Raw genomic sequence first — 27,650 nt, 5'->3', positions numbered from 1 at the left:
ACTGTAGACCAGTGAGTCCACTGTCATACAGTAAATAGATGTTCAGTGGTATAGGAGAACCTATAATCCACAGTGTATCATAAACCAAGATATAGAAAGATAAACTAATAAAAAAAATATTCTAATACAGATTCAATTTATGGGTCTACTGTGAAACTGCTGTAAATGTTACAGTGATTCAAGCTTCTGAAATAGAGTTCAGTCATTTTTCTTTCTTATGGACCCACAGATGGGTTTAAAGGTCTTTAAAAGTCTTTTCCTAGCCCTTTGTTTGTTGCTTATAAATTTAATTGAATTATATCCTTGTCCACACTGTCCAACTAGACAGTAGTGGAAGGGAAATTTATAGCGAGACTCAACATTCTCTAAACAGGATAAGTTTCACGGACCCTGGCAAACCTCCTTATGGACCCTGAGGGGTCCCTGGACCTCACTTTGGATACCCATGCTCTAAGTCATAACATTTTATGGCCACCAACAACTGTTGAAATGTTCGACGGAGGCTTGCAGTGATCTCCCCATTGTCTCTCTTAAGCTTACTTGTGTTCTTTTGCCAGGGGTGGCTGTCATCCATTATGCTCTGGAGTTTCTCCACTGGCAGCAGTGCAGCGTGCTTCTTCTCACAGTTCACAACACTGAGACTAAAACTCCCACAATCCCTCTAGTCGCCAGTGAAACCATCCATCATCCACTATTTAAACGTTCAAAATGTTTAGGCCCATCCCGCCTCTGAAACAGGGGGAAAATTAGTTTGTTGTTGAAGTTTGGCACTCAGACACATGACTTTCAGTAGAGTTCAGTGTAGTTTGTGGCTTGTATAGGTTTTTTTTTTTTTTTTTTTTTCCTTATGATACATGTTATGTAGGATAATCCATTATCATTGGCGGAATCTCCAATTTCTCTCTGTGCCCTCGTCTTTAGCGATGTTCGTGTGCAAAGTAACTCAAACAAATGTCATAAAACTGCTCTACCTTTAGTTTTAAGAGAGTCCATATTAATATCAGCCACATGTTACACATGGACAGCTGCAGTATGTCGACACAGAAGTATCTCGTACATAATAATTCATTCTTATTAATGTTCAGTTTAATGAACTAGCTGCTTAGGCAAGGTAAGTGTTTCAGAAACAGCTTAAAGCAAGGAGCAGTGACAGAACAGATGTAAAAATGTCAGGAAAATGTCACATCAAAAAACGAAAGCCTAACATGAAAGGTGAAAATGTTTACATGAAAATAAAGAGTTTTCAGATGTGCATTGTTATGTGATGCTGATTTAGCAGCCCTTGTTGTATCACAGATTCTTACAGCCAGATATCAGGCAGCTCAAGTGCCTGTTGTGCTTTGTGGCTTTGTGTTCAAGAGGCAGAATGTGAAGCTTTGCGGGCAGGTGTCCTCACCACTGTCATCCAGTCATTAGATTTTAACGCGGTGTGTCTTGAAGTGCTCGGTGCAGCAGAGAGGGACTCGGCTGTTCCAAAGTGAGACTAAGGTCGTTTAAGGTTCTCGTATTTCCCCCTAGTTCTGACAGCAAGAGACAGCAGCTCTCTCCAAAGGGTCGCTCTGAAAGTGATTTGTGCTGTAGAACAGTGTTTTCTCACACCTAGCCTTCCCTCTGGTGAGGGAAATGATACCCCCCTTGCCCTGACAAATACTCACTCTTTCCATGCGTGTCTTTCTCTTTCTATTACACATACACACACACACGCATGCACACACACACTTCCTCTGTTACTCCTTTTCTCTCTCAGACACAAACTCAACTTTAAAGTGAGAAGCTGCAAAGACAGAACAGACTGGGAGGGAGAAAGAGTGAGGAAGATTCTCCCATAACATTTGAATGCACAGCCTTTTACTCCCTCTACCCGTCAATCACAGTCACTAAAGTCCCGCCCCCTCCTCCCTTCCTCCCCAACTCTCAGAGTTTTGGTTCAGACAGATGAGGGAGTCGAGGGAGTGATGAGCGAGTGTGTGTATGTGTGAGGTTCAGACAGGAGTGAGGGGAGGAAACTTTTTATTTTTATATTAACATGAGTCTCGGGTGATCCGATCAGAAGTTCAGGTGTGACTGCACGCAAGACACATTAAGGATGCATTTGAGATCTGATCACTCAGACCACATTCAGAGGTGGTCTGGGCCACATTGAAGGACCGACTTCTCCACTGATGTCCTCTCTATGTATTCATTCATAAACAGATACAAGTTGTATAATGTTTGTAAGCTGGCTTTGCCAACAACATCTGAAAAGTTTGTAAAGAACATCTTGGGCAGTTTGTTTTTCCTGGAAGAGGACAAGGAATTCTTCTTCTTCTTCTTCTACTTTCCCATGGAGTAGACATGGGAAGAGCATTGCTGCCTCCTGCCGTATAAATGCACGCATTTGGTCTTTGATGTGATGTACGTGTTTATTTGCATATAAAGCGGAGAAGTTAGATCTAATCATAAGTGGTCACTGGAGACGCATGTTAATGCCAGGTCTGTGAACGGGGTCAGAGTAGGACTCTGCCGCAGGCAGTTCAGCGAGACTGCCCACACAAAGGAAACACGTCAGTTCACAAAACCCTAGCAGAGTCATTGCATTGGCTTGGCAGAGTCATTGCATTTAACATCATTTTCCAACAAAACACATCAGCTGCATTTTAATAATAAAGCTGCATTTCTGGAAAACAGAGTGGAACAGCGACAAGCTGCCTGACAGCCTGTCTTCATTGGTTAACATGATAAATCAACTTAAAACATAATGCCAATACAATCATTATGAGAGAGTTTTTTCATTGTTTCGTAGCCCTTTAAGAAAAGAAAAGCATAATTTCCATCTCATTTAAGCTGCAGCGGTGGTGACAGAGATGGCCATTGTTGTTGGTATGCAGTAAAAATGCCACCAATCAACCAGATAACATGCACATGAATATATTAATAAGTACAGTAAGAAAGATAAACAGGTGTGACAAACATCTGTTTATCCACACCTGCTATAGCTCAAAGAAGGTGTTTCCAATGATGGGACATTTGCAACATGATTAACTACACAGTATGCAGAGACGTCTCATTCAGGCAGTAACATTAATCCAACACGGTGAACAGGAAGCTTCTCAACAGCAGAATCACAGATTCACAGTCACGTAAAACAATGAAGTTAAACAGGAAATCGGCAGAAACTCAAACGGCACTGGAGCTGTTTTATAAAGGGAGCACTGGTCCTTGCTTTTCAGTTTCTGTTTGCATCGGGATATTTCTGCCTGGTATTTGCTCACCATTGTGATGCTAAAACCTCAGACTCACAGCAGCTGGGGTTTGGCAACTGTTCAGCCTTCTCATACACGACTGACATCCATGAACGCAATTATTCAGTGAACTGACATCTTTCTCCCTCCCTGCAGTCCAACGGCATACTGAATAAGATCTGCCTGGAACAGAGTAGCCCGATGGTGAACAAAACTCAAGTGAAAGGGGGCGGAGGAGGTGGTGGCGGAGCTACATATGTATTTAAGGTAAGAAGGTGCTGAGGGAATGAAGCACCCAGGGAGACAGGGTGATATTTTTATACTTGATATTTAGGAACTGCACATAATTTACAGAGATGTATATGATAGCCTAGTCAGAAATGTGTAACACATACAGGATATAAAATCAGCCAAGTTTCTCTTGCTATGAGTAGAATGAGGTATATTATATTGCAGGTTTTGGAGATATTGACCCTTCATATATAAGATAAAAGATAATATTAGCGGTCTGCTGTCACTCAATATATATCAGTGATCATGAAGCACTGGAGCCAAGCCACCAGGGAGACATGAGTTATTTTAGTGTCTCTACTCTGATACCTGAACATATGAGCAGCAGAATACAGCTCAGTCTCACATAACCCAAAGTATTCCTCTAAAGGGTTAGTTTGCCTACAGTCATGCTACAACTCTGAGCTGGTTAGCATAGCTTAACATGAGGGCTGGTAACAGTTAACTTGGCTCTGTCTGAGGGTTATGTTGCATTAAACAGTTTACTGTTTTACGGGGGGTTATGTGTTGGACTGGTTCTTGAGCAGGACCAGTAGCTTCCTCGAATCTCTGGTCACTGGTTTCCAGCCTAAAAATAGTTCCCCTGCAACTTGTATGGACTAAATAACCAAAATATAACATGTTATTTTGTGAGTGGTGGTGGATAGCTGATAGCTGATAACTACATGAATATAACTGTAAACAATAATGACTCAGGTGGTCAAAGAAGTGTACATCCCCCTCATCATCGCTGCTGGGGGAGGAGGCCGGGGCTACAGCAGCCAATCAGAAACCCAGCTGGAGCAGATGGACTATGACCCCAGCCAGCCGGGACGCAATGGGAAGTCAAACGCAGCAGGTACACTACGCACAGCTTTGATGTGGTGATGTTGGTATCATTTCTATGTGTGTACCATTTAGTACATTCAGTACATTCTTTGTGACTGTATTTATGGGAGTGTTAGTGTGAGAGTGGTTGGCTTAGGGAGAAGACGTATGAGATATTGTGTGTATGTGTAAGAGATATTGAGTCCATGATAGATGCGAGCAGGTGACTAATATCCTTCTTCAGTACTGTAAATGTATATGGCTTATCTTTCCCAACTTTAGGATGAGAAAGGCCGTGTGTATTCTGTCCCCCTCTGCATGCACCCACATTAATAAGCTGGGTTTACTGATAGCCTGAAGTGGAAGTGTTTATTTGCATGTCTACCTGCACTTGTAAACACATCCGTTTATCCTGAAGGTGTTTACTTCTGTCCTAATGCACAAGTTTCATAGATGTTGCACCCCTGTGTGCAAATGTTTGTGTTGTGGCAAAAGCAGAAGAGTGTGGAACCTACTCATGATAATTCATATCGAGCACTTTGTCCTCCATCATCGCTGGGCAGAACTAACAGTTAATGTAACATCCATGCACACAGCAGGTTCCATTATTCATGTGCTTGGATTTGACGAACAGCCTAGAAAACACAAGATATTGATTTTTACATCTTCACAAAGCCCAAGGTTTACTTTAGAGGAAACTTGTGAATGAAAAATGAAATATTCAGCATGTCTGGGGGGGAGGGGGTGCTAGTGTGGTTAGATGTGTTTTTTTCCCCTCCATTTGTTTGTATCTGTCAGGCGTCAGAGGAGAAGCAGGAAACGAGAAAAATGAAAAGGGGAAAATTAAATTGGCCAGTGTTGGGGAATATGGGAGGGATTAGTTTTAACTTTATTAGCTATAACTTTAATCTCGTGTTACCAGGTCTCTGTCAAGGGATTTTTATGTTTTTGTGGTCTTCTCTAACCCGTGTTGTTATCACTAACAGGGGATTGTTGTGCGTGCGTGTGTGTGAATATACTACATAGTCAGTGTGTGTGTGTGTGCCCACAGACATGCAACTTCCTTTTCTGCAGTTTAGCATCTTTTTTCCCCCCCAATACTCTGACCCACTTAAGAACTCTCCTTCTCTGCCACTCTTCTTCTCTTCCTCTCCCTATATCACACACGCTGTGATTCACTACACAGCACATTACTTCACACCATATCAAATGTGTGTTTGCTGACAGGTGGAGGTGGAGGTTGGAATGACAGTGCTCCTGTCAGTCAGGGTGGCAGACCACTGGTGCTGGGGGGCCAGGGAGGGCAGGCCTGTCAAAAGTTCTGGCAGACCCGCGGTGGCTTCGGGGGCGGCGGAGGCGGCTGTACGTCCGGGGGCGGGGGTGGAGGCTACAGAGGTTAGTCCGAGAGATTTCCAAGGTTTTTTTTTCCTGAAATGTCGAGAAATAGTTTAATAAATAAGTTGACTCGGGGTGTCAGGTATGACCCAAATGTACGTCTAATAGTGTCAGGTGTGTTTAATGCTGAATGTGACAGGGTGACTGAGTTTATTCAGGTTGAATACCTTAAACAGCTGCATGTCCTCTGCTCAGTCAACTGTAAGTCACTCTGGATTCAGCCCTAAAGCGTTTTAGGTACAGTATTAAAATATGACACCCTTGTATCTCTTTGTGTTTAGCATATACCGTTAAGCTCTGTGTTTGTTGTGTAAAATAAACTTTAATAATCCTCAGCAGAAAACTGGATCATTACAGCAATGGGTAGCACACACAAGGCACGAGAAAAACTAATTTAAATTATGACAAATGTAATTAGCCCTAAAGCAAATAGGGTGCTAGGCATAATGCAAATGTTACTGTACATTAGAATGTATTATTAAGTGAAAGGATGAAAAGTGTGTATATGTAAAAGATGGGAGAATGTGCTCTTTAAAGTATTTGTTCAAGTCCACTCTTGAATTGGCGGCGTGTTAAGTACGATACTGAGGTTTTGTGACTGCTAATCCTGTTGTGGTTGCCCTCCTTGTTTCCAGGTGGTAACACCACCATCGATAACAACCCCAAACACGATGGCGACGATGGCACTTCTTTCCTCGGCCCAGCAGGAGAACCCTTCCTCTATCCTCTGAAAGGTAATGTGAGCGTATTCTAAGCTGTGTTTAAAAAATACGGACAAACTATAGACAAACAGTCAGCAGCTGCAGTCAGCAAATTTGTATTCAGCATTTGATACGTTTGTAGTCTTTGTAGGTGAGAGTTAATGTGTTTGTACTTCACAGAATGAGGAAAAAAAAATTGTTTTTCAGCTGACATGTTAAATTGGTTTCTGTTGTGATGCATCTGGTTTGCTTTCTATAGTCCAAACCTTCACAGCCAAATAACTAATATAGATTTGTACAGCAAGATGAGAATAAGTTGTTTCACTCTGTGACATCAAAAAAAAGGATTTTGTGAAGATGCAGAGAAGATATGGAAAGTTTTTCCATGGAGGGTCAGAGACTGGAGTTTTTCATCCCATCCAATGACTGTATAACAGATTATTTTATTGATTAACGTGCCTCCAGATAGAGAGGAGGAACTGATCAGTAAATCCATCGAGTATTGACCCACCTCTGCTCCGTTCTTCTTGTACATTTGAATTTGACAGTTACTAAAAAGCTGATAAACTTACTGACACATCCATACATCATCCAAGTTTCCCTCTTCACTTAGCTCTGTAAGAATTAGAAAACAAGGGGAAATGGCAAATAGACATTTTAAGGCTGTCTTCCACTGGGCTCTAGTAAAGTACACATTCATATCGCTCTCTCCCCCATTGAGCTTTAATAGGGTTGATGCTGTCTGGTGAGTCAGTGCCTCTTTCAACAGTCACAGTCCTCAATTTATCATCAGCCTTCCTTCATTTCCTCTGGGGCAGAAAGACTTCAGAGTGAATCTCAGCTGTAAATAAGAGAAATTTGCTTTTTCAATCTGCATAACATTTTTCATTTATTCAATTACATTTTATCCTAATTCCTCTCTTTATGTACACAGCAGCTTTCACAATAAAGTTACAAAGTAATTTACAGGGGAAAAAACATAGAATATAAGTAAAAGTAAATAAAATCCAAAACATAAAATATAAAACAAGGCGTTTCACAGCTAAGACAACAATACAGGATACAACCATAGTGCTGGCCTGGCACACACATATGTGTGTGTGTGTGTGTGTGTGTGTGTGTGTGTGTGTGTGTGTGTGTGTGTGTGTGTGTGTGTGTGTGTGTGTGTGTAATTTGATAACTTTAAAGAATATGATCAGTGTAAAGGTCAGGTTTAAGGGCATTTGTGGTTTGAAGTTGTAATCACAAATGGCTATACCAGTAATTTCCTCCTCAGCTTGAACTGCACAGGCAGGTTCTTGGGCTCAAATAAAAACAGCAGGTGATGCCGGACAGCCCTGCTGTGCGCACTGAAAGACCTAAAAAAAGGATTTTTAAAAAATCATTTCATTAATGTTGACAGTTGCAATACAGTGCCCTAATCCACTGAGTGCAGGCTGCTTCAAAACCAGTCTGAAGGAAGAATAATACAGATAGGCGACACAGTCATCCAATCTTATCGCCATGACTATATGCTGGTAGGCACTGGAGAAAACATGCATGTTATTAGAGGCCAGGGGAGCTTCAGTGAATCTCTCTTGATTCACCTGTGTGAAAGAGAAAATGCAGTTTTTCATGTCGATGGCAAGGATCTAATCAAATTGTTCAACGAGCTTAAATTACTCATCTGCACAGGGATTCCTGTTCAGCTGCGATAGCTGAAAATAACTGTTTAATGGCAAATGCAATTATATCATTGAACAAAAGCAAGGTGTTCAGACAGAATGCCCTAGAAATATTTGTAAAACACATTAGAGAAGCCATCATCACCATCCGCACCCCCGGAGAAAAGTAACATGCCTGCATGTAAAGATCCATAATACAGGGTAAACGAGCACATTAGTATGCAGCCAACATATGTACCCCAGACATTTGTATTCTTCCTTCGAAGCCTTTCAAGTGTTTCTAGGTTAGATTTATGTATTTGTACTTATAAAGCTGATAACAGAATGATGAGAGAAAAATAGATTCTGCAGATGAGTGCATTTGCTTTGCTTACTAAACAGTACAAGCTTTCCCAGACAGCTCATAACTAATTCATGTTATATATTTGTCCCTACTTGCAGTGGTTTACAATTAAGAGAATTGCTTCCCTTTAAATCTAAATAAAGTAAAGGGTGCTGTAAAAACTATTTAAAACAATTTATGGCAGTATGAGCAGATCTGCAATTTGGAACAGAGAGCCTGCAGAGTTTGTTTCAGCCAAAGACCACAGCAGATAGTTACGCTGATGAACACACCTCCAGTTAGAATCAGAGGATTCATCAAGTTTCAGGTAAAATTAGGCTGGAATGAAAGTGTGCAGTCTCACTGCCCTCCATACAACATGATGACCGGCCGTGGCTCAAATCCCTTTGTTGATGAAACAAAGTACAGCCAAAGACAAGTGTGCTGTGCTGTGAAACACTGAAGACCAGTCGTCACATCTACAGGAATCACTGAAGATATAATATAAAGCTCAGTATGTTCTTCACTCGGCTGTAAACCAGGGTTCTGCTTCAGATTGATAACATTTATTCAAGATCAACTTGTCTGATAATCAGACTCAGCTTTCATTTTGTCCTCACTGTTATTAATTCCATACCTCTGAATCTGGTGGCAGTTCTTGAATGAGACTCCATGTGGAGAGATATTTCTTGTTCATGTTATTGTTGTTATTGATATCTAGTATAGGAAATTGTGAAGCTTTGCAGACCGTTTGCTGGGTGATGATGCTGGGGAGAATAAAACCTAGGAAAGCCGTCCTCAATCATTCTTTAATTAGGATAACTTCGAGTAAATTAAATTGGAGCGTTATTGAACCCTTGCTCATTTTACCCTGAGACATCCTGGAGATGTCTAATCAAACCCTGCTTATTTTGGAAGCCTCTGCTGTGCCCCCTGTGTCTGTGTGTCTGTGTCTAAAGCCATGGAGGGGGATGGTGAGGTGATCATCAGTCCGGTGCAGAACTGCAGCCACTGTGAGAGCGGTGAATGCCACGAGACCCAGGACCGCGTTGTCTGCTTCTGTGAAAATGACCTGATCCTGGCACCAAACGGAGTGTCCTGCATCAACGCTACAGGTCTGACATATAGTATTATAGAAGTAAAGTATGAATTATGAAGAACCATAATCTATTTCACTCTTTTCTACACAAATATGTGAAATTAATTCTTTTAAGCTGAATGTAATTGTACCTGTAATAGACTATGACTCATTGAATAGATAATGAATTAATCTACAAAAGTAATTAAGCCTGGGAGGCTCTGTACTTTATTGAATCTTTATCTGAGGAAATGTTTTTCAATAGTGCCTTAATCATTCATAATAATTATCAATCTGCAGGAGAAGCTAACCTGTTAATGAAAACGGATACACCCATCGCAGTATTGGCTGGTGTTTTCTAAGTGTCAAGTCCTGCTCTGTGATTAGTAATTTATCTCTGTGCTGCCGTCAGATAAAAGCCCTTTATCTTATCATGTCAAGGATTTAGGATACAAGGTTTCACCTGGGTACTCATGTAGTGACACTGTACAATAGATTTAGGATGCATTTCATAATGGGCTTAATGAAAGTTCATGCAGTCGGCTCTGCCCATTAGACCGTGTCAACCTTGGCTAAATATCAGCTTTCACTCAAGGTCTTTGTCTTCTTCTTGGGTTAAACTGTGACAGAGGAATGTAGACAAACCCCTGTGGACATAGAATTGCCTCTTCAATTATGATTTGTTATCTCAGATGAATAATGAATATATTAATGTAGATTGGAAATGAATTAATATGGCAGAATGTCGCTTCATAATTTGAAGCAAATAACAGGGCTTTTACCATCTCAATAATATCTTAATGACCTAGGATGTCTCCTTGTCCTGTGATTTACAAATCTGTCCTCGGTAATGACAAGCAGTAGATAATTCTGTGATGCTAGGTCATAAAAGGTCAAAATCTCAATATGGTCTCACTCGGTGTGCAGATTTGTTCCCTGGCTTAGACAAGTGAAATGAGATCACCCCCTCACCACTGAAAAGGAATTGACATGCACTCACCGTCACTGCTCCTAAGCTCTGTTGTGTCATCGCTTTCACATCATTAATTAAGTTGGGGATCAGAGTGGCGAAGTGAATGTTAATACTCCTCTGGGGAAGATAACAACTGTGCAACGCTGTTGTTTCCCCTTGTCTTGTAGGGATGTCCCAGGTGCCTTCTCAGCCGTCTCTCTCCCGCCTTGCTCTGGGGCTGTCCGTTGGCACCTCAGCCCTCATCGCTGCCCTGCTGCTGGCTGTATCCGGAGTCATGATAAGTGAGTATTGTCACACATCAGTCAGTGGCTCTATGCTACTGAGACACAACGTGGTTTTTATTGATGGTAATAATATCAAAAGCAGATATTTTTCTGGAGGGTGAACAGTGTTGTGATTCAAACTGTATTTTTTGGGATGAAAATTGTCATATTTGTGTGTACAGAATAATGGCACAAATTGTCAAGTGGTGACCTTCAGATCCCTACATCTGTCCAACAGTACACAATATTCTACATACAATCATTTTCATGTCATATTTCAGTCTTTCTAGCAAAAATGCTGCATGAGATACACGGGGCACTTTTTTGATTACCCAGGAATCTTATTCTTATGTATCTTAGGAATTTCCACTCTTAAGCAGACCAATAGGATGTTAGAAGGCAGTGTGTGTTGCTGATTAGAAAACTAATCACCCTTTCCACCCTTCAAGCTGTCACATGACTGGTGAGGTTTACCAAGCGCTGTTACATACAATGTGAATGTATCCTCAGTTTAAAACTGTGGTTTTCCAGCCGGGTTCTTGACCCCTGTAGAGTGCAGTGCTTGAAACATCTGTGAGTTCATGAGATGATTAACTAATTATGTAGTTAGCTGTTAGTGACCATAAAGAGCTGAACTGCGTGACTAAATGTCTGAGATGTTCACATCCCATTGTAATGTGTGTTTTCTGCTTCTGTCTTCTGTTTGCACAACAGACACATGTCCTCTCCCTCTCTCTGTCTCACACTTACACTTACACTCACACGCACACAAAAACACACAGTCTTTATCGTTCTAGACGCCTTGACCTGGGCTGTGAGCACATTAGACACCGGGAGAATTGTTAGTGTGTATTTACGTGCGCATGCTTATGTGTGTGTAGGGGAGTTATTTATTTACCAAGTGCTTTCTAATGTACGAGCGCTGTCAGCCGCGGGCGAAGCAGCCATCCATCATTAGCACGTTTCATTCATCACAGAGGTAGTCCCACACCTCCTCTGCTCCCACCTCAACAACCGCTGTGTGCTCAAGAGCGTAGGTGGGAGTCTGGGTGTGTGCGGCGTCGGTCTGTATGCGTGAGAGCGGTTTTGTGTGGAGGAGATGATGGCTCAATGAGTGCATATGTCTGGCTGTAATAGCCTAAAAGCGGGCAGACTAATGTCTGTGCCGGCCGCGAGGCTCACCTCCCATTCTGACAACAACCTGCTAAGGGCCATCAGAGAGGGACAAGGCCAGACACTGACACTGTGTGTGTGTGTTTTCACACTGTGGGTTATTCGACAAAGTGTTTAGTGTGCAGCATGAAAGAGGACAGTGTTAGTTGTCTTGGTTTTGTGCTTGTTACCGTGTTTTCTTATGCATTGTACATGTGATTGCATGTCTAGCAATCACATGTACCATGTATCTGGATACTTTCGAGAGAAAATTGTGGTATCAGATAGAGAGCAATCAATATTTCACAGACACAAAGGAATTCAGTTTCATAAAAATTGCTGCTGTACAAGCAAAAGGTCTTTAGAGAAATAATAACTGTAAAAGCTTTTCACTTTGTGTGCTTTGGCTGTTAGTATTAATTTTCTACAAGAAGATGAGTTCAAGGTTTTGTTTGTTTTTTAAATTGTGGAGATCTCAGTGGTGGAATGAAGCTCCTTCTTTCATTTTCTCCTCACCAGTGTACAGGCGTAAACACACAGAGCTGCAGTCTATTCAGCTGGAGCTGCAGAGTCCAGACTGCAAGCTCAGTAAGCTGCGGGCCTCCACCATCATGACCGACTACAACCCCAACTACTGCTTCGGCGGCAAGACGGCATCGGTCAATGACCTGAAGGAGGTGCCGCGACGCAACATCTCCCTCACCAGGTAAAAGATTCAAGATTCCACAAAACCTGTGGAGGTGTTGGGTTGAACACACCCGTCTACATGAACAACAAACGTGACAAATGACACAGTTCTCTCTTATAGTTGTCATAATTATAATAAAAATCCACAAGTACAAATTATTTAAAATAGGTTGGGCTCATAGAGGGTGTTCTAAATTCCCTAATAGAGTATGCATGTTGATAGAATGTTAGGATTTGTTTATGATTTGATTCCAGTTGTGATATTTGGTCAGGCATTTTTAGTTCACATTATTAGATCAGGCTGTTAGGAGACAGCTATGTCTGGGCGAGGGGGGGCTTTTGAAGAAAATAATAAGGAGTAAGCTCAGTGTGTTTCCTGGTTTTTTGGCTCGGCTATGAGTGTACCTGGCTGTTCATTATTAAACCACTTCGTCAGCGGAGTCCCCAGTATTCTTTGACTAGAATATGCACACGGGTGAAGAATAACCCCAGCGTTATATCGTTGCATTGAGAGTTTCTAATATTGGTCCTTCGAGCCGAATACTTCACTTGTGACGGCAAATGGACACGCCGACAAGAACGACAGCTTCCAACTCACCTAGGGAGCTACCAAGTTAGCCTGCCACAGTCCCTCATTCCTCTCGGTGTCCACATCAGAGACCGAAGAGAAAGCGTCGGCGCACAGCAGCTGCAGTCACTCAGCCAAAGTCTGTGCACATAGGGGACCAGCCACACGGTGCGCACGCTATCCCCGATCGTCTCTCAGTACGAGGAACAGCCGGCATGATGAGTGAGTGGAGCACGACGATGCACGGCAAAGATTCACCTAGCCAACTAGCAGGCTATATGAGCCCAGAACAGTGCTATCCAAGCAGCCCAAGTTCTCCAGTGCTGTCCAAGCAGCCATCAGTTAACCACAAGGTGAACATCCCACCATATCAGTTACCCTGGTCAGGCTCTCCTAACCACAGCAGCACCCCTCTGCCACAACCATCCACCCTTCAGCTTAGATCAGCTAGCATACTTCAACATGAGTCACAACTGTCTATGCTGCCACATTCCACTTCTGCAGTACTAAAATTCCAAGCCACACTGACTCCTACATAAGGTAGTAGACAAGAGGACTACACACTAACACAGTCTCTGCCATCAACTGTGACGACTGCGTGGACGCAGCCTCCCCCCACCACCCTGCAGGTGATTATATTACAGCCAACTCCTCAAGCATCACAAGCAGTGAGTTATGCAAGTTCACAGATGCCAATTACATCTGGCTATCAGCTTAACCAGCCGTATATACAGCCGGTAAACAATGCACACAGCAGAGTGCCACCCACTGCACAGCTTCAATACCAACCCATGCCTGCAGCAGCAGTAAATTTTGTATCAGTGCCACAACACCCTCCACTCATGTCTGCACAACCAGTGTATCAATCTGCCCAGATAACAACAGTTCCATATCCACCATCACAACCGCAGAACCTCCATGTGCAACAGTATCAGCCTCAACTTGCCCCCTCAACTCAGCCAGCTTATCAACTAGTGCCTGCACAACCTGCCTTCACCCTGCATCAGCCCACAGCAGCTCTCCGTAGTGAGTCCAGCCCCCAGTCCCACTACACATCACTGCAGGTACCATACACCATCCAGTTCCCCAAGCAGCCGGTTCCAGTACCTGAACTGCCTAAGCTGGTACATGACAGTGAAAGAGAATTTGCTGACCTAAAAATGGCCTTGGACCATCTGCTCGATCCACATACAGAACTTTCTGAACATTATAAATACAGTGTGCGTATGGAACAGTTGGTCTTGGATGAAGTTAATAGCTCAGTCATGCAGGCATTATGTACAACCCTACATAACCGCCATGCAAGCTTTACAGAGACAGTATGGACAGCCACACCAGTTGGCACAAAGTGAGATTGCAGCCATCCTGAACTCTCCCGATCTCAAACCAGGAGACCCAAAGGGCTTTCAGAGCTTTGCCCTCAACGTTGATCTGCTGGTAGGAATGCTGACTTCATTAGAGGGACCAAATGGGACAGAAATGATGTCTACTGGCCATGTTGACCGGCTACTTAGCAAACTCCCCAGACACATGAGAGACAACTTCGTGGAACATCTGCAAGTTCGAGGCCGCCTTAGCACCAGCAGCCTAAACCCATACAACCTCAGAGACCTTGCAGAGTGGCTCAAGGTGAAGGCGGAGGCTCAGAGACTGTCTGCAAAACTGGCGCAACGCTATCGAGCTGAAGGAGCACATCCTACCAAGAGAGACAGACCCATCCCTAATCCCCGACCTCGGACTCAGCCTGTCTCTGTGTACCACGGCGCTGACCAGTCCAGATCTGCAGAAATGCCACGACAAGCATTTAAACAACAAAGGTTTAAAAGAATGTGTATTTTTTGCAAAAGTACAGAGCACTATTTGTCACAGTGTCCAGACATTACTCAACGCTCAACACAGGATATTGAGAAGTGGATAGTAGATGGCAAGAGCTGTCGGAACTGCGGCCGCACAAACCACGACCAAGAGAGCTGCACCTTAAAGAAACCATGTAGTGAGTGTCAAAGGACTACAGCTCTGTTGTTAGCTCTATGGAAGGAGGAAAAGTATACCTCAAGGTGGTGCCAATCATCATCAGTCATGGAGCCAAATCACTGCAGACCTATGCAATCCTCGACGATGGGACTGAACGCACCATAATTCTGCCAGCTGCCGTCCGCGACCTGGGGCTCAGAGGCAGAGCTGAGTCCCTCAACCTGCGGACTGTTCGCCAGGATGTTATTCACCTCACTGGAGCATCGGTGGATTTCCATGTAGCCTCTCTGGCAACACCATCAGAACGACATTCGGTCGAGAGAGCCTACACAGCGGGTCGACTCACCCTGACAGAGCAGTCCTACCCAATCGCTGCGCTCCAGAGACGCCACCACCACCTGAAGGGGTTGCAAATACAGGGCTTCAGTAAGGTATAACAACTGCTGCTTATTGGTGCGGATCATACTCACCTGATCACTGCCACTGAACCAGTCGGGTTTGGTCCAAAGGGAGGACCTGTAGCCATTCACACCGCACTTGGCTGGACGCTACAGGGTCCAGATGGTTCACAATCCTCCAGTGAACCATCAGTTGTCTCCCATTTACCTTCCACTGCCAGATCTGAGAGCACGGAGCTGTGGCTCACCGAGAAGAGCAACGATTCACAGGAGCCAGCTCTCGGCCTGCTGTGGCGTTGTCCGACTGATCGGCTCAGCTACAAGCCAAAGCCTCCAGAGAGTGAGACCCCCACTATGCGCTACATATAAAAGGTGCTCGCCCGCCAGTATGATCCGCTTGGGATCATTATCCCGTACACTACTCGGGCCAAGGTCCTGGTCCAGAAACTGTGGGCAAAGAAGAGGAGCTGGGACGATCCAAACCTCCCTCCTGACATTCTCCAGGCCTGGTCTAGCTGGGAGAGGGAGCTCCCCGAGCTAGCCAATATCTCCATCCCTCCAACCTATGCACCATTGGAGTCTGCTACTGATACCACCGAGTACACTCTCCACGTTTTCTGTGACTCCTCAGAGCAAGCATATGGGTCAGTAGCATACCTCACCTCCACAAGTGATGATAAGACTCATGTCTCATTTGTCATGGCAAGGTCCAGGGTGGCCCCAAAACGTCAGCAGTCAATGCCACGGTTAGAGCTCTGTGCAGCGCTGACAGAAGCCCAGCTGTCCTCCCTCATTCACAAAGAGCTCACCTTGTGTATTTCCCAGACCATCTTATGGACTGACTCCACAACAGTTCTTACCTGGCTGACATCTCCATCATGCAGGTTTAAGGTCTTTGTTGGAACCCGAGTTTCTGAGATCCAAGAGTTGACTGCTTCACACACCTGGAGGTACGTGGATACCACTAATAATCCAGCCGACGATCTCACACGCGGCAAGGCTTTAGCTGAGTTAACACCATCAAGTCGTTGGATCCAGGGACCAGCATTCCGACGACGTCCGCTGGATGAATGGCCATCAGGTCCAGGCACTGCGGGGCCTGAGGACAGTAGTGAGTTAAAACAGAGTGTGTTTTGTGGCCTCACACAGACGAGCTCACCACTCAAGATACCAGACATCACCCAGTTCAGCAGCTGGAGGGAACTGGTAAAGGCTACGCAGCAGTCTCTTCATGGGGCGGCAGCTGACCCTGCATCGCCTCTGTATAGTTTTCGAGATGCAGAACTTCATCTATTAAGGAACAGCCAAGCAGACTGCTTCTCTGAAGAAGTCAGATGCCTCAAAGTAGGCAAACCAGTACCCCCCAGCAGTAGGCTGAGTACGCTCGCTCCAGAGTTAGACCCAGACATGGGTCTTATGCGGGTTGGGGGATGCCTGCGCCGCATTGACAGGTCTGACCCCACTGGCATTCACCCGATAGTGTTGGATCCCCACCAAGCAATCACCAAACTCCTCATTAAGGACACAGACGCCCAATTACACCACCCCGGGCCTGACAGGGTGTTTGCAGAGATGAGGTGTCATTACTGGATTCTGCAGGGACGGCAGGCTATTAAGAAGTATCAGCGAGCCTGTACTGGTTGCATGAAGTGGAGAGGAAAGCCAGTAGTGCCAAGAATGGCAGATTTGCCCTCGGCTCGCCTGCGGCTGCTCAAGCCTCCATTCTACTCTACTGGCGTGGACTGCTTCGGGCCGTACGTGGTCAAGGCTGGTAAGCGTAGTGAAAAGCGCTGGGGAATCATCTTTAAATGCCTGACAACGCGATGCATACATCTGGATCTGCTCACCAGCCTTGACACTGATGCCTTCCTCCTAGCACTAAGGCGGTTCATTGCACGTAGAGGTACCCCCTTTGAGGTCCTTTCAGACCAGGGGACCAACTTCAGAGGGGCAGATAAGGAGCTGAAGGAGGCCTTTGCAGCAATGGAGTCACAGCTGCAGAAGGTACTAGCAGAAAAACAAAAACAAGTTCTGTTTTAACCCACCAGCATCTCCCCACTTCGGAGGCGCCTGGGAGTGAGAGATTCAATCAGTTAAGAAGTCCCTGCAAGCGGTCATAGGTACGCAAGCACTCCAAGAAGAGATTCTGCTCACACTTCTCATTGAGGTGGAAGGCATCCTCAACGCCAAGCCTCTAGGATACGTATCCTCGGACCTATCCGATCCAGACCCAGTGACGCCCAGTATGTTGTTGATGGGGCGGCGTGATGCCTCTCTTCCCCCAAGTCACTTATGCTGCCGACACCCTAAACAGGAGGCGCTGGCGTCATTGCCAGATGATGACTGACCACTTCTGGAAACAGTTCATCAGGAACTACTTACCTACTCTTCAAACACGCCAGAGGTGGCGACAACACACAGATCATCTCCCTCTGGACTCAGTTGTGATGATTGTTGACCCCCAGCTTCCACGTGCTCATTGGCCAATTGGAAGGGTGGTGAAGCTGAATGCAAGTGATGATGGGTGCATCAGAACAGCTGAGGTTAGAGTTGGCAAGAAGACTTACTTGAGACCGGTGGCGCAGCTGGTCCAGCTGCCAGCTCTTCCTGAAGATAATCCTGTTTAAAGGACTCTTGTAGGAATTTATGTTTGTTTCTAAATAGCTATGCTATTTAGGGGGCAGCTGTTCTAAATTCCCTAGTAGAGTATGCATATTGATAGAATGTTAGGATTTGTTTATGATTTGATTCCAGTTGTGATATTTGGTCAGGCATTTTTAGTTCACATGTTATTAGATCAGGCTGTTAGGAGACAGCTATGTCTGGGTGAGGGGGGGCTTTTGAAGAAAATAATAAGGAGTAAGCTCAGTGTGTGTTTCCTGGTTTTTTGGCTCGGCTACGAGTGTACCTGGCTGTTCATTATTAAACCACTTAGAAGACGTCAGCGGAGTCCCCAATATTGTTTGACCGGAATATGCACATGGGTGAAGAATAATCCCAGTGTTATATCGTTGCATTGAGAGTTTCTAATAGAGGGAGTGCAGCATAGTGGGTGAAGTAGCAGTTTGAATAAAGCCTGAAATATTAATGTTATAAGTGTGAAGTCTCAGAGTGTATGGGTGTACTGCAGTGATCCGAGCAGCTGAGGAATGATTCTTGCAGGGCTCTTTTCAATTTTTAATGCATCTTTCATGTGTTTATAGTTCACCAGTTTATCATTCTGGTTCTTCGTCTTTGTGATTCATTCTTTTTCTTGTGGACTCATGAATATTTTCCAGCAGCCAGGGCTATGTAAGTCATGAATCAGATGAAATAGCTGGTGTCAAAGTTCACCATTCAAAGTTCTGCAATTTGACATCTGCAATAAGATGCCACACAAAGACAGTTTCCTTTGTGGACTGAAAAGCTCGTGAGCTGCTAATTTAGAATACTGACTATCATCTCTGCCAAGCAGTTTAAAAGAAGTCACTGTTGTTGATTTCCTCCTTGGCCCTCATTTCTTTGCCCAGTATTTAACTCCATAGATCATCTTGCTTTGGATGCAGGTGTATTTACGAAGGGTCAGTCATGAGTTTGTGGCCTAAGGTAAAAGGAATTCATTTGAGAAAACCTAGCACATTTATTTTTCAGCATAATCCCCTCCTACATAAACACACACAGTCCAGTGGTCATGCAGCATTTGGATCCCTTCTTTGTAGAAGTCAGTGTCCTGGACGTCCAGACAGTGGTCCTCAGCAGCGATGACGCCATCATCACTGTCAAAATGGTGACTGCAGAGCTCCTTCTTTTTCTTGGGGGAGAGGTAATAATCATGATGAGCCCTTGAGACCGATGTAGCGGACGACTGCACGACGGCCAATGTGTCCATTTTCTCAGACAGTGCTGACTTGCAATTTTCAATTACCCAAACAGAAATACCACAAAAGTTAACTTTAAATTTTCTGCATAATCACTTTAAGAGTTGAACTACTACATGTGCATGTAATGAGAGCTGTATAAGTCATCTGTACAACTCTTATTGCTAGTTGCTTATGTCTTCAGCCTACAAATCTCAGCTTAAACATTTCTCTTGTTTTAGTCTCTGTGTGTGACAGTTCAGCTTCATGCCTAAAATATGAAAGTAATAATAAATAATAGATGTGTTTGTGTTTCTCCAGGGGTCTGGGTCACGGTGCTTTTGGTGAAGTGTATGAAGGGCTGGCCATGGGAATACCAGGTGAACCAAGTCCACTGCAGGTGGCAGTCAAGGTGAATTCTTAGCCAGTCTCTGAAAAAATAACTTTTTTTTTTCCTGTTTTTCAAAGGTCAGACTTTGACTGAAACTAATCAGATCCTGAGGGCCTTCTAAACTAATTTCACATCATCCACTTTTGTACTAAGAATACTTGTTCTCAGAATGAAGTTCAGCATTTAGCAGTCAGTTACATTTTTTATAGCTCTTGTAGTTAAAAGCTTTGTCGAATCAATACTGAATCACCTCTTTTCATTAGGCACTACATGCAAAGTAAAATTACTATGTGCACAGCTTACAACCACTATTCCACTAAGATTTAGTCTCTTTTTACAAAAGACTCTTCCTGAGGTTTGCTCTGAGCAAGATGAGATGGACTTCCTCATGGAGGCTCTAATCATCAGGTAAGAGCCACTTAGATGATGAACAAAAATCCTGTCTCTCATCGTCTCTCGTCATTTCTGATGCACATTTCCCGGCTGTGTTTCTGTCCCTGCAGTAAGTTCAGCCACCAGAACATTGTGCGTTGTATAGGAGTGAGTCTGCAGCTCATGCCCAGGTTCATCCTGCTGGAGCTGATGGCAGGAGGAGACCTCAAAACTTTCCTGAGGGAGACCAGACCCCGACTGGTGAGACACACTGCTGCATTCCACTTAAATGCACATTGTTACAGAGTAGAGCATTTCATTTTTCAAAACCAGCTTAAGTGGCCACTTCTGTTCCTCTCATTAACCCCCAGAATCGTACGAATTTTTTTGCTGTATTTTTAATGTGGATGTGTTTGAGATATGTGTCATATAACCAATCTTTGGTGTTACAGTTATTTCTATTCAGGATTTTTTAAGTGGGTTGTCTCTGATAATAGACCATTCTGGGTCTTCCTCCGTCTTCTTTCTCTTTGATCAGGAGCACCCGTCCAGCCTGACCATGGTGGACCTTCTCAGCGTGGCCAGAGACATTGCTAAGGGCTGCCAGTATCTGGAGGAGAACCAGTTTATACACAGGTACTTCACCAGATGACCAAACATTTTGCATGTGCAAAAACAACAGTGTGCTGGCATAGATACATAACAGCATGTGATTATGAAAGGATGAACTGTATCCTGTGGCCTGTAGTCCTCCTAACTAAATGGATCAGAGACACAGAAAGAAAAACAAACTGTTTGACAACATATATATAATATGAGTAATAAATAGTACATATGGATACACCTACATAAGGAGTGTAAATATGCAAAAGAAAACATACAAACTGGACAAACATTCGTCTGCTGACTTCTACTCAGAGTTATGAGCTGACTGCATCCGTCCAACCGTAACATATGGACTCTGCATGCTTTTTGCCTTTCTTATGATAGCAGAAAGGACAAGTGATGAGTTTAGCGTCAGAGCAGCCAGATGGGGTAGCCGGCTTGCCATTTTACGGTCTGTATCCAAGGCACAAGTCAACAGAATGTCCCCCTCCATATCTGTATTCACAGCAGTCGGTGAACCTGAGGATGTGACTAAAGAAATTTAAAAGCCTTCTCTTGAACCTGCAAATGTCTTCTTCATGGATGTCCCGTGAGGAAGGTCAAGCACATGTCAGAATGGGACAAGGTCACAATTGCGCTACAGTCACATGAAGACAATTAAAGCACATCCGCCTTCCTTCGTGTCTGTCTTTCTAGGAATTGGCCAATGACAAACAAGGCCTATTAAACCTTATTTGCCCCAACATGGCACAGTAAAGCCCCATCAATCCACCTAATGGCTGACTCTCCTCCGGAGGCTCGTGAGCTCCTTTCTCCCCCTCCTTTCTCTTTCTCCTCCTTCCTTTCTGCCTTCAAACCTGTATTAAAATTCCCCCTAACACTGTCCTTGAGGCCAATTTCAATTTTTATGGAAGTGTGTTTACTCTGGGTCGAGTAAAGGGCAGGTGAATGAGGTATGGTGGAGGAGTAACCGCTACTCAGAAAATGAGGCTTTTTCTCAGGGATTACTGGGTTGGAAGATGAGCTGTGGTGTGCTCCAACAGGTTAAATCACAGGGTTAATGCTGTCTGAAAACAGCTCACTCTGGCTTTTGTGTGTCTCTGCGCTTATTTCTGTGGTGTTACTTCTGTGTGTTTTGGCCAGTGGATCCTGTAATGTTACTCTTTGGTTACTTTATTTTACAACAGGCTCGGTGCTCACAATGGATTATATCCACCTGAAAAGAAGCACTGTGCTCTGGCGAACCTGCTAGTTTATTGCAACAGCAGGTGTTAAAATAGAGTAATAACGCGGGCTGTTCTCTAAGTGCTGCAGTGAAATGGATCTTTAAGCTGCAGTTAAAATTTACTGTAAATAAGGTCTACAGTATGTGGCCAGTTAACATTGTTTTAATAATAGCCTGTGTTCTCATCGCTGTGCTGCATGTGCAATAGCTCTGTGTCCGTGACAGATGCTGCTGCATTTCAAGGCTCGTCCTTGCCTACAACCAAAAAGCAAATCATTTGCATGCATTTTTCCAAGCCATTAATCAAGGACTGCTTAGATTTAGCTACAGCACCTCGTGAGAAAAGATCGTATGAAAGTGTTTGTGTCTGTGTTTGTGTACATACTCCCACATGCTGTTCCTAGTCGTGCTATGATAGAAATTATTCAGTCTTCCTGAAGTTGCTGAAATGGCCCTAAATGGATTGATTGTTGCAGTACGTCTTCATGAATAGGAAATTCTCTGTATCTGGTTTGATAACTCAGCTTACTGACAGTCACTCATCTGCTGCAGTCTGAATTGGACTCAAGCAAAGTAAAAAACACATCTTCTTAGATTTAAAAAGAAAAGCAAATTGGTGCCCTAGACATGTTTTTTTATACAAAATTATTTGATTTCCAACTTAAAATAGTGCTATATTATTATACATTGAACAGTTCCAAACATTTCTGGCAAAGTGAAGTGGGGGCGACCATGCAGAGTGTAGTCCCTGTCTGAGAAAGCCCTCAGTTTAAATCAGTCTGAACTACAACTTTATCCTCATTGTGTCATTTCTCATCCAAGTTAATCAGTGTGGAGTGTGTGTGGGCCAAACATCAAAACAATGTGGTGCTGTCTAACACACTCACAGAGCTTAGTCGTGTTGTTTATATCACTGCTAGTTTTTCATTTCCAGCCCTGTCTCATGATCGAGTTCGTGCCGTGTCAAATGATGTTATTTTGATTCTAAATCCTGGGTATTTATTAGCCCGAGTGTACACTTGTCTTAAGTCTGACAAGGAGTAGCGTGCTCACTACGTCATTTCTTAAGATGTTAAGAAAGTGAGATGCCCGGGGAGCAGTATGCAGCGTGGGGGCTCTATTTCCTTTTCCCCAGACAGGAGTAGAGCATGCTGTGTGAACTGCTGTATTTTCTCAAACAATAACCAGCCCAGCACAGTGCAGATATGAATTTTATGAATTTTCTCATCTAACCCACATCCCCGCATATTCTGTGGAACATTTCAATTTTTTTTTTCTCTGGATACACCATGTGGGCAGAGTCATAAAGGCACTGTAGGAAACTATACACTTTGCCAGCTTGCCCAGGGCAACGTGACAGTTAGACTGAACTTCAGATCCAGCAGGGGAGCATCTGAGGGTGTTTACACATGGAGCGTCTTATAGATGCAAATATATGAGAAACCATGGTAAACTAGGGAAGAGAAAAATGCATGGGCCAAGCTGTGTGAATGTCAGTATATTCACTGTACAACCCCCCACATATTATAAATCACATAATGCGGACTTACAGTGCTGCTGAGTTACTGTGTTCTAATAAAGTGGCCAAGCTCCATCAAATCCAAGCAGTAAGTACATGCAGCGACCTGACGCTCTGTGTGTTGTTCTCTCTTCTTTCAGGGACATTGCAGCTCGGAACTGTCTGCTGACCTGCAAAGGAGCAGGCCGTGTGGCCAAGATTGGAGATTTTGGGATGGCTCGAGACATTTACAGGTACAATTCCAGCACAGATGACTGACTGATGTAAGACAACAGGCAAGCCCCACCTTGTCTCAGCTGATCAGGGAGAATTCAGTTTGAGTCTAGATAAGGACCAGAGACCATGTAAAGGCCCAGCTCATATCAAAATTAGAAACAAGATAGAAAATGTATCTGTGAAAAACAAATATCAGGAGAAACATCCAGTTAGCATCCAGCTGTGATAAGGACAAAGACCACGTCTACAAAGTATCCCCAAGACTGGACAGAGGTATTACAGTCATATATGAACATAACATCAAAGGTATATATCAGAGACAGTCACTTTTAGTCACTGAGAGACTCATGAATAGTTTCATCTTGAGCATTCTGCAGAGATACTGAACATCAGCACCTCTCCTACATTTGTGCAGCCTCTCTGCATGTCGGCTCAGAGGGTGCACAGCCTCAACACTGCACTTCTAACCAACAGTTCTTAATGACTCCACACCAAAACAACCCATATGAATATTTAAAACACAGCTCATATGAGTGTTATGTGATGTGACGTTTGTATGCTTGAAGAGGAGCTTAATACCAGACTGTCACTGCCTTCTTTGGTCTAAAGGTTGAAGTCTGTTGCACCTCTGAGATCACCCAGCATCACTACTGCATGTGGTCAGAAGTTGTTGCTGTGTTGCACCTGGAACCACAACGTTTTTTTTACAGTGTATTTATGTTTGGGCAGCTAATGCCATTTGGTTAAGGTTATGGGAAGTTTACCTTATTTGTCACAAGAAAGTCTTCACTTCTTCCTGCTTTGGCTCTGAATATCAATATAGCTCATCTTAAGCCGTTGGAGGACGTGACAAATCAAAATGCAAGAGCAGAACAAAAACTCTTTCTCTGAGCAGCAGTGAGTGAATGCAGTCCAGAGAAAGCTGGACTCAGTGACACAGACAACATGAGATCTCTTTATTCCCTTTGGTATCATTTGGTATAAAGACGAGCGGCTGAAACGAAGCTGCATGTGTGGCTCCTGAACACTTTCAGATTTACAAATATGAATTCACTAACAGGGCATCGTATGTCATACCGTAGACTCTTTGTCTGAAAGCATTATTACAATCAAAGATGAAAATAATCAAATTGAAACTATATCAGTCAAATACCAGCTCTTTGCTTGTCCCTGTAAAGGCTGAGGCACTTATCATGGAGTCTTTTAAACCGGTGGATGCTGAAGCTGAGCTGTGAAAGTGTTTTTATTCTCCATCGCACTGGTGTACTGCTGCCTTCTTTTAATCTACATCAGCTCATCTGTAGCCCCAGCGGCATCTCATTATTCTTAGCTCAAACTTTTTAATATAGCTACCACAGTTTCACGTGACACCATTTAAATGAATGCACAATCCAGCAGGGAAATCTCCCAAGCCTTTCATCTGGTATGAAATTAGAGCAGGGGAAATATGTCACAACATTCAGCTATATCAACGCAGCACTTTCGAATCATCTGATGGAAAGTCACACGAGAGCAAAGTCACTCTCAGAGCATTCGGAAAAGGCTGTTGCACAATACCCCTGGGGAGCCGCATTAGGAGCGCTTGATTTAATTGCTGATGTCAGTTTTTCAGGTGCCTCACTGTGATTTTGTTTTTATCTCTCAGCCTGGAGCCGTGGTGCTGGGACTGGGATTATTTTTATTTTTTTTTTTTTTTTTATCATTGTTATGTTGAGAGGGAGGGGTGGTTGTTTTGCACACAATGCTGTGCCGTTGGTGTGTTATTTTTGCTGTTTCATGATGTGGCCCTCCTGCTATGTGACGAGGGACATGGGAGTCCTTTTGAGGCCGTCACAGGGGACGGGTGTCACAGTGAGGGACCAGGACAAAGCTTAATGTCAGCTTTTTATATTCTGGGACGAGAGCCACAGGCGTACTTGCACGTGGTATTCCGTGGGCTTCCTCTCGCACACACGCACACAAATTCGCTCACACAGTCTCACTCGCATGCTTGCGCACCAGTGATGTGGTGGTAAACAAAAAGCTGGGTAAACAATAGCTGCCAGTCAGTAATCATCCTAAGGTAAACAGCTGCCACTATGAAGAGAAATTCACTGTGCTTTCAGAAAAGAGTTGGTATTTTGCCTTAAATGACCAAACTCTCACAGGAACTATTAACAATGGTGTATGACTTTAGGTTATATTTAATAATGTCAGCCTGCTGCACACTCAAGCAGACACACAAACCATAAACAAAAACGTTCAACACAATGAACAGACACAAGTGTAAGGCTCCACATTGTGTCCTCAGGTGCATGTTCTTCTATCTCACTTTCCATTCACCACAGCCTGCTCTGTGCCTTTGTCTCTGACTGTTACTTTTTCCCTCTAACGCTTCTCTATCCTCCACTTTCCCTTCTGCTCACAGCATAGCTCACAAAAACACACGTATAAAACATCTTAATTTGTGCTATAGATTTCCTGAGACAGTATTTAAGCCTCCCTAATCTGCAGCTCAGCTTTCACTCTGTGTTGGTTGTGTTGGCAGTAGTATTAAATATGTCCATAAACCCCATGCTAAAAAAAAAAAAAAAAAAGAGGTCGATCCACTGATAGGGGGGATTATCAGTTCTATGCTCTACATTTTACCGTCCCTCAATCTTTTCAAAATACTGCAGCTTTGCACAGATAACGGACTGAATTGCAGTGTACAAAAGTTTCATGTGGTTGGGCCATCTTTTTTTTTTAAAGATGTTTTTCACTCACAGAGGTCAGGGAAGGCAGCCACTGTAAATATATTGCACCAAAAAAAAAATGCAGGCGACAGTGGCAGCCAGCTTATTTGTAAACTCCTTATCACAGCAATCAGGCTTCACAGAGCAACAAGCGAAGGATCCACTGCCACAGCTGCTTGATCTAATTGCACCTTTTGATGTAAACACAGTCCATTTCCCTTACTATTTTCCTTACTGGGATAGACAGGAAAATTAGAGGAATACGTAGTAATGGCAGGGCACATTAGAGAAGAGGGAGGCAGGATTCAGGTCTCAGATTGTAGGCCTAAAAATGAGGGAGGTAACTGCTACCCATCACTAAATTGATTGTGTTATTCTAAGTGATAGATTAAGGGGCTGGGTGGTGATCTTTTTTAGCTAATCTGTCAAGCAAATAGACTGAACTAGTAATTGTTTTTTCTGCTTCATTGATTATGTGTAATTTTCCTCAAGACTATGCCAATAGTTTTCTAAGTATGTATTTCCCTTTAGCCATATTTGACAGCACATCATCTATATTCATCTCTGCTCTCTGCTCCCCTGAAGTTACACAGCTGTAGCTCTCTGTTAAACCAAGTGATGAGTGTTGGTTCTTGTTATTTGCTTTGAATTCAAACTTATTCTTAATTTTCTCACCTGGATTTGGAATTAAATAGATGAGTTTTAGCTTCCTGGCACTTGCTGTAGTTGCGTTATTTCTGGATTTAATTTTACAGATTACTTCTAAGGCATTCATAGTTTTGGCTTTTAGCAGAAGTTCAGACATTTTGGCCCCAGGTGAGAAATAACACCACTTGAAATTAGCTTGAAATCCTCCTTAGACCTTGGATGCCATATCTGAGGAGCTCAGGCTGCCAAGTTTTTTTTTTTGGTTTGTTTGTTGTCCAATATTTTATCCAAGCTGCAGTTGTCTTTTATTCTTTGCCACTCTGTTTTTGATGAGGTTATGGCTTCTTTCTTTTTTTTTTTCTTTTAGCTTTATTTGACCAGGGAACGCCAACTGAGCACGATGCTCTGTTCTTGTGCTCCATCACATTCACACCTGGGAGCTGCCCACTGTAATTACAGTCCTTTCCTGTGCAGCCATATGCAGCTCCAGCAGAACAGTTGGTGCTTCATTTACTTGTCTAGTTTTTGAAGGTAAAGACCAAGTGAGTGTTACTGCTGCTCCTTCAGTAAAAGACTCAGGGATTTGAACGGGCAGCGTTCCAGGCACAAACCTGTATCTACAGCCTATT

The 27,650-nt window shown here is 43.6% G+C and overlaps 1 protein-coding gene across 1 annotated transcript in view; it reads left to right on the top strand.

Moving 5' to 3' along the window:
• The window catches only part of alk (ALK receptor tyrosine kinase), a 301,016-nt gene that overhangs the window by 268,455 nt on the left and 4,911 nt on the right, over positions 1–27,650 (top strand). Inside the window, exons 14-25 of the mRNA XM_041061252.1 lie at positions 3,378–3,488; positions 4,209–4,350; positions 5,547–5,714; positions 6,350–6,448; positions 9,361–9,516; positions 10,620–10,733; positions 12,387–12,573; positions 19,652–19,742; positions 20,065–20,129; positions 20,225–20,354; positions 20,632–20,729; positions 23,584–23,676. Of these exons, the coding sequence (XP_040917186.1) occupies positions 3,378–3,488; positions 4,209–4,350; positions 5,547–5,714; positions 6,350–6,448; positions 9,361–9,516; positions 10,620–10,733; positions 12,387–12,573; positions 19,652–19,742; positions 20,065–20,129; positions 20,225–20,354; positions 20,632–20,729; positions 23,584–23,676 (1,454 nt within the window). The remainder of the gene's footprint in view (positions 1–3,377; positions 3,489–4,208; positions 4,351–5,546; positions 5,715–6,349; positions 6,449–9,360; positions 9,517–10,619; positions 10,734–12,386; positions 12,574–19,651; positions 19,743–20,064; positions 20,130–20,224; positions 20,355–20,631; positions 20,730–23,583; positions 23,677–27,650) is intronic.

Source organism: Toxotes jaculatrix, chromosome 17 (genome assembly GCF_017976425.1).
Source record: "Toxotes jaculatrix isolate fToxJac2 chromosome 17, fToxJac2.pri, whole genome shotgun sequence".
Taxonomy (NCBI): Eukaryota; Metazoa; Chordata; class Actinopteri; family Toxotidae; genus Toxotes; species Toxotes jaculatrix.
This window is presented reverse-complemented; position numbering and strand designations above follow the sequence as displayed.